Consider the following 7,357-nt stretch of genomic DNA (forward strand, 5'->3'; position numbering starts at 1 on the left):
TCAGGAGGTCCACCAGTTGGGGCCAGGGCACTAGAAGCCCCCCCCACTGTGCCCCCCCAAGCACCAAGAATACAGAGCATCACTGCCCCATCCATGATGTAGGTCCTGTGACCCCTCATATATAAGAATATATATTCTGCCTTCCATTAAGAAATAATAATAATAATGATGATGCAAATGTGTCACTAAATCAACACTGAACCTCAGTAGACTCTGGTAGCTGCCCAGAATCTGGCAGCTCTATCCGAGATTCCAAATTCAATGCCAGAAAGAAGGTTATATCATTCCTCTGATCTTCCTGGGATTTTTCAGATGATAGGCATAGTAGATATATCTGAGCTCATTATGTTCAGCAATCCATGTTCGGCCATTCCCGTTTTCTTAGTAACCCAAAGGCATAAGTGTTCCTGAAGCAGCAGGGCCCTGAGCAGTGTCCCCTCTCAGCTAAGTTAGTGTGAGCTAGCTCACAATTTCTTAGCCTCCAGCTCACCCATTTTTGTCCCAGCTCGGGAAAAAAATGGCCCCAGCGCAAACTAATTTGTGCAGCAGCTCACCACTTTAATGCCAGTAGCTCACAAAGTAGAATATTTGCTCACAAGACTCCACAGCTTAGAGGAAACATTGGTCCTGAGACCTTGAGAGTGATCTTTCTGGTGGAAGGAACTACAGCAGGGGTGGCCAATGGTAGCTCTCCAGATTTTTTTTGCCTACAACTCCCATCAGCCCCAGCCGTTGGCAATGCTGGCTGGGGCTGATGGGAGTTGTAGGCAGAAAACATCTGGAGAACTACCGTTGGCCACCCTTGAACTACAGTAACAGAAAGAAACATGGAGGGGGAAGAAATGGGGAAACGCCATCTGCTTTCAGTGTGCTGATGACTGGATACAAGCTGTTGAGCTAGTTCAAGTTTCTCTCCTTTACAATGGAATGCCAGCCTTCGCAGTTTGGCTGTCTTGTTTCAGCACCAGTCTGGTTCATAGCCCATGCTTTTAACTGGTGCTTAAGGAGATGGAGGCTCAATTGACATCCTTTTTTTTTTTTTAACCACTAGGTGGAGATCAGTCGAAGAGTGACGCTCGAGGAGCTGCCTCCGGTCCTTGTCCTTCATCTCAAGCGGTTTGTCTATGAGAAGACTGGGGGGTGCCAGAAGCTCATCAAAAATATCGAATATCCTGTTGACCTGGAAATAAGTAAAGGTGAATGTTCTGACTGGTATTGGAAGAGAGGAGAGCATTAGCTTCTAGGGTTTTGCTTAAGGAGAGTTTGCGGAATGTATACAGTTCGGTGTAGTGGTTAAGTGTGTGGACTCTTATCTGGGAGAACCGGGTTTGATTCCCCACTCCTCCACTTGCACCTGCTGGAATGGCCTTGGGTCAGCAATAGCTCTGGCAGAAGTTGTCCTTGAAAGGGCAGCTGCTGTGAGAGCCCTCTCCAGCCCCACCCACTTCACAGGGTGTCTGTTGTGGGGGAGGAAGGTAAAGGAGATTGTGAGCCGCTCTGCGACTCTTCGGAGTGGAGGGCGGGATATAAATCCAATATCATCATGATCTTCTTCTTCTACAGCAGGGTGGCTAAACTGTGGCTCAGGAACCACATGTGGCTCTTTTCACACATATCGTGTGACTCTCAAAGCCCCATCATCCAATTGGCCAGCTTGGAGAAGGCATTTGTCTCTTTAAATAGCTTCTCCAAGCTTGCAGATGGCTCAGAGAATGTATTTAAAGTTAAAGTTGCTTTCTTTCCACCTCTCCCCCATCTTCCTTCCTTCCTTCCTTCCTTCCTTCCTTCCTTCCTTCCTTCCTTCCTTCCTTCCTTCCTTCCTTCCTTCCTTCCTTCCTTCCTTCCTTCCTCCCTCCCTCCCTCCCTCCCTCCCTCCCTCCCTCCGAAACATCTAACGTTCATGTCTTGCGTCTCTCAAACATCTGACACTTATTCTATGTGGCTCTTACATTAAGCAAGCATGACCGCCCTTGGTATACAACTATGCTGATAGAAACTTTCACGAGCTAGGTTGGATGGATGCCAGATATCTACAGCTAAATAGTTTTCAGTCTGTTTCTCCTAAAAGACTTGCCGCTCAGTAGTTGTATCACCCTCTCAGAATAGCAAGCTGCAGTTTGTGTTGTACTTCCTCCCCCCCAGTCCTTTTGTTTAGAATGACAGCTTCTGTAGAACCAAAATGCTTGTGACCTCATGATGTTCTGTGGCTTGATGAAAGCAAAGGTTTTGGATTCCTGGCCCTGATCACTCGTAGACTCTTAAAGGAAACATTTGTCCCATATCCTGGCCTTTTAATGTTTGCAGCATGAAAAATATATTTCAGCAGCCCCCAATTTCCTATCACGCTCATTATCTGTTACTGTTCTTGCGTGCTCAAATGCACAGAAGTCCGGGGGCAGAGACCAAATATAAATGAAGTTCTTGTGTTGGGAAAAGCTTGTCTCTTTCCCGTAGCTATCCTTCATATTTGGGCCACTTCAGTAGCTGGGCTAAGTTTTTCACCGGTAGCGGTCTTTCCTTCGTTAAGAGAGACAGTTTGGTGTGGTGGTTAAGAGTGGTGGACACTAATCTAGAGAACCGGGTTTGATTCCCCATTCCTCCACATGAAACCAGTTGGGTGACCTTGGTTTAGTCACCATTCTCTCAGAGCTCTCTCAGCCCCGCCTGCTTCACAGGGGGTCTGTTGTGGGAAGAGGAAGGGAAGACGGTTGTAAGCTGCTCTGAGACTCCTTCAGGTAGCGAAGAGCGGGATATAAAAACCAACCTTCTTAATCAACTGCGGATCAGAGAGGTGAGTCGCACAGTAATGCTGAAGACAAAAGTTCACTGAAACGCTGCATTTGTTTTTTTTCAGAGCTGCTGTCTCCAGGTGTCAAAAGCAAGATTTTCAAACCCCAAAGAACCTACAGGCTCTTTGCAGGTATGTTCCTCCTTCCTGTAGAAGAGATAGATTTTTTTTTTACTCAAGAGCTCAGCTCTCACTGTTGTTGAAATACTGGCATTCACCTCAAACCAAGCACATCCTGGCAAAGTTAAGAGCTTCCCTGTTGGGCAAACAGTCATCAGCAAAACGGTGAATCTGCATGAGTTCAGCAGGGATGTTTGCATTCTGTGATCAGAGCGTGTTGCGTATGCTAAGGAAGGTATTCAGGATTGCTGCCAGATCAGCCGGACCTGCCCACAGCTGACTGCAAAAGGCGTGGTTCACCTAACGCAGTTTAGAACTTTGTGTCGGGTGCCAGCAGGGCCGTTGGGCAATGGAAGAAAGCAGCTCGGGTGGTACTGCAGGACGAAAAGGAAAGGTGCTTGGAAGAGGAAAGGCTGCTGCCCTCAATGGCTTGAGATGGGGGAGAGCCAGTTTGGTGTAGTGGTGAAGTGTGCAGACTCTTATCTGGGAGAACCGGGTTTGATTCCCCACTCCTCCACTTGCACCTGCTAGCATGGCCTTGGGTCAGCCATAGCTCTGGCAGAGGTTGTCCTTGAAAGGGTGGTTGAAAGAGCCAGTTTGGTGTAGTGGTGAAGTGTGCGGACTCTTATCTGGGAGAACTGGGTTTGATTCCCCACTCCTTCACATGCACCTGCTGGAATGGCCTTGGGTCAGCCATAGCTATGGCAGAGGTTGTCCTTAAAAGGATGGTTGAAAGAGCCAGTTTGGTGTAGTGGTGAAGTGTGCAGACTCTTATCTGGGAGAACCGGGTTTGATTCCCCACTCCTCCACTTGCACCTGCTAGCATGGCCTTGGGTCAGCCATAGCTCTGGCAGAGGTTGTCCTTGAAAGGGTGGTTGAAAGAGCCAGTTTGGTGTAGTGGTTAAGTGTGCGGACTCTTATCTGGGAGAACCGGGTTCGATTCCCCACTCCTCCGCTTGCACCTGCTGGAATGACCTTGGGTCAGCCATAGCTCTTGCAGAGGTTGTCCTTGAAAGGGTGGTTGAAAGAGCCAGTTTGGTGTAGTGGTGAAGTGTGCGGACTCTTATCTGGGAGAACCGGGTTTGATTCCCCACTCCTCCACTTTCACCTGCTGGAATGGCCTTGGGTCAGCCATAGCTCTGGCAGAGGTTGTCCTTGAAAGGGCAGCTGCTGTGAGAGCCCTCTCCAGCCCCACCCACCTCACAGGGTGTCTGTTGTGGGGGAGGAAGGTAAAGGAGATTGTGAGCTCTTCGGAGTGGAGGGCGGGATATAAATCCAACATCTTCATCTACCTCACAGGGTGTCTGTTGTGGGGGAGGAAGGGAAAGGAGATTGTGAGCCGCTCTGAGACTCTTCGGAGGGCGGGATATAAATCCAATATCATCTTCTTCTTCCTAGCTCTGTTATGTGCATTGGCTTCTGTTTTCTAAATCTGGGTTCAGCAACCTTTTTGAGCCCACGGGCTCCTTTGGAATCCCAACACTGTGTGGTAGGCGCAGCCACTACTCCCTGGAGCAGAGGTGGCTGAGAGGTGTTATGATCACCATCTTCAAGTACTTTAAAGGCTGTCCTGTAGACTAGAGCAGGGGTGGCCAACAGTAGCTCTCCAGATGTTTTTTCCTACAACTTCCATCAGTCCTTGCCATTGGCCATGCTGGTCTCAATTCATGGTCCAGACACTAAGGAAGGTCATGAGCTCTAACATAAGAATATAAAAGAAGCCATGTTGGATCAGGCCAATGGCCCATCCAATCCAACACTCTGTGTCACAGAAGAACATAAGAGAAGCCATGTTGGATCAGGCCAGAGGCCCATCCAGTCCAACACTCTGTGTCACAGAAGAACATAAGAGAAGCCATGTTGGATCAGGCCAGAGGCCCATCCAGTCCAACACTCTGTGTCACAGAAGAACATAAGAGAAGCCATGTTGGATCAGGCCAATGGCCCATCCAATCCAACACTCTGTGTCACAGAAGAACATAAGAGAAGCCATGTTGGATCAGGCCAATGGCCCATCCAATCCAACACTCTGTGTCACAGAAGAACATAAGAGAAGCCATGTTGGATCAGGCCAGAGGCCCATCCAGTCCAACACTCTGTGTCACAGAAGAACATAAGAGAAGCCATGTTGGATCAGGCCAATGGCCCATCCAGTCCAACACTCTGTGTCACAGAAGAACATAAGAGAAGCCCTGTTGGATCAGGCCAGTGGCCCATGCAGTCCAACACTCTGGGTCACACAGTGGCCAAAAAACCCAGGTGCCATCAGGAGGTCCATCAGTGCAGCCAAGGCACTAGAAGCCCTCACCCTGTTTCCCCTTCCAAGCACCACAAATACAGAGCATCATTTGCCCCAGACAGAGAGTTCCAACAATATGCAGTGGCTAATAACCACTGATAGACCTCTGCTCCATATGCTTATCCAGTCCCCTCTTGAAGCTGTCTAAGCTTGCAGCTGCCACCTCCTCCTGGGGCAGTGAATTCCATGCGTTAATCCCCCTTTGGGTGAAGGACTTCTTTTTATCCGTTCTAACCCGACTGCTCAGCAATTTCATCGAATGCCCACGAGCTCTCGTATTGTGAGAAAGGGAGAAAAGTTGACATAGTCGCTTCAGGTCAGTGAACCATGAGGCCGCAGCAGTGAGAAAAGATGCTTTTCTCCACGAAAATGTCTCCCTCGCTCTTAGTTTTTCTTCCCCCAGCCTTGTCTCCCTCGCCAGGGTGCCCTCTAAAGAATCCTCTTCTCCCTCCAAATAAATGTCAGCTCTGGTTCCTCTCCATGCCACTCCTACCTGGGCATTAAAGGTGGATCCCGAGTCTAGAAACAGGTCACAGACCAGTGGCCTTTTGTGGAGGTTGCCCACATTGATACTTCTCTAGTGTTTGCTCAGGCCAGAGGAGAATACCCCTCCCCCCCAAAGAAAACCCCTTGTTGATCTACTATTAAAGTTAAATTTTACTTATGTGGAACTTTGTGCTGTGAGCCGCCCTGAGCCACTTGTTGGGAAGGGTGGGATATAAATCATAAAATAAATTAAATAAATAAATATTAGTGTCACATGTTCGCATCATTCACTTCTTTCTTTGGCCTCCCAACAGTTGTGTACCATCACGGAAACAGCGCGACTGGTGGACATTACACTACAGACGTCTTCCAAATTGGTCTAAACGGCTGGTTACGCATCGATGACCAGGCCGTCAAAGTGATTACTCAGTACCAGGTGGTGAAGCCGTCTGCCGAGCGCACAGCCTACCTCCTGTACTACCGCCGAGTTGACCTGCTCTGAAACCTCCCATTTTCTGCTGTGTTTGCAAGATTACCTGCTTTCTAGAACGCCAACTCTCTCTCTCTCTCTCTCTCTCTCTCTAACTCTTTTATTCCTCTTCTCAGTCCTCTTCTGAGTAAATCCCTTCTTTCTCCCCCTCCCCCACAACTATGGGATAGAGCGAAAGGGAAAAAAAAACTATCTTGGGGGTTTGTGTTGGCTTATTGACTTTGCCGACTGAAGTCTTGAGTTCGAAAGACTCAGTTTCACAAGTCACACAACGGAGGGCTTTTTTTTTTTTGCATTAATGCTGAATCCTAAGAGATTAAAAATGGGGGATTTGCAAAGTGATTCCCACTTTCTAATTGCGTAGTAGAGAAGCAGCCCTGCACCAGCAACAGAACTTGTAGATTTCTGTGAAAAAAAAAATGTTTTATCTTTACTTAAATAAAAAAAACTAAAAAAAAACCTCTCGACATGCTCCCCGCCCCCACTAGTTTTTGATAAATGGTAAAAAATAAAAATAAAAATATGAGCCAGTGTATATCAAGAAAGATGGTCCTTTTAAAAAATTTAAAAAAGAAGAAATATCTCGCAAAAAAAAAAGTATGACAGAGTTGCTGGTTCTTGATAGGAAGAAATACACATTTTAATAATTGTGCGATGGAGAAAACTGCTTACACATTGGCAGATCAAAATACTTGGAGTTTAAGATGTTAGTCTATATAGATGGGTGATTGTAAACTTTATTGCTAATAAGAGATTTCAAAACTGCATTTATGCTTCTGTGTACATGGGATTTTAAAACACACACGAAAGGGCAAGAGAATGAAGGTTGATATTTCTTTCGGGTCTGCTTTGTTTAATTTTGCTGTCTGCTCTCCTATAATGTTGAGTTCCTAAGTGTACACAGTCTAGTGATATCTAGGAGTATAAAGTTGTCGCCCATCAATAATAAAAAAAAAGAAGTCACAATGTTGATTTTAAGCTGTGAGAGTGTTCTTTGATGGGTGGTTGGAGTGGGGCTGATCTTTAATCGGAAATGACATCTGAATCGACAAAGTCTCTGTGGGGCGGGATTGGAGCGGCCCCCGGTCAGCCCTTGCTGAGGAGACCCAAACACAAGCAGAAGACCCTGTTTGCTGGAACACCTGAAGATGCAAAATGGCCCAAAATACTAAAA

General features: G+C 47.1%; 1 protein-coding gene across 1 annotated transcript in view; it reads left to right on the top strand.

Annotated features, from left to right (window-relative positions):
- The window catches only part of USP10 (ubiquitin specific peptidase 10), a 37,606-nt gene extending 30,453 nt beyond the window's left edge, over window positions 1-7,153 (top strand). Inside the window, exons 10-12 of the mRNA XM_060253856.1 lie at window positions 1,052-1,196; window positions 2,855-2,920; window positions 6,008-7,153. Coding sequence (XP_060109839.1) covers window positions 1,052-1,196; window positions 2,855-2,920; window positions 6,008-6,195 — 399 coding nt within the window. The 3' untranslated portion in view covers window positions 6,196-7,153. The remainder of the gene's footprint in view (window positions 1-1,051; window positions 1,197-2,854; window positions 2,921-6,007) is intronic.
- Window positions 7,154-7,357: the final 204 nt, after the last annotated feature.

Source organism: Heteronotia binoei, chromosome 14 (genome assembly GCF_032191835.1).
Source record: "Heteronotia binoei isolate CCM8104 ecotype False Entrance Well chromosome 14, APGP_CSIRO_Hbin_v1, whole genome shotgun sequence".
NCBI classification, from domain to species: domain Eukaryota; kingdom Metazoa; phylum Chordata; class Lepidosauria; order Squamata; family Gekkonidae; genus Heteronotia; species Heteronotia binoei.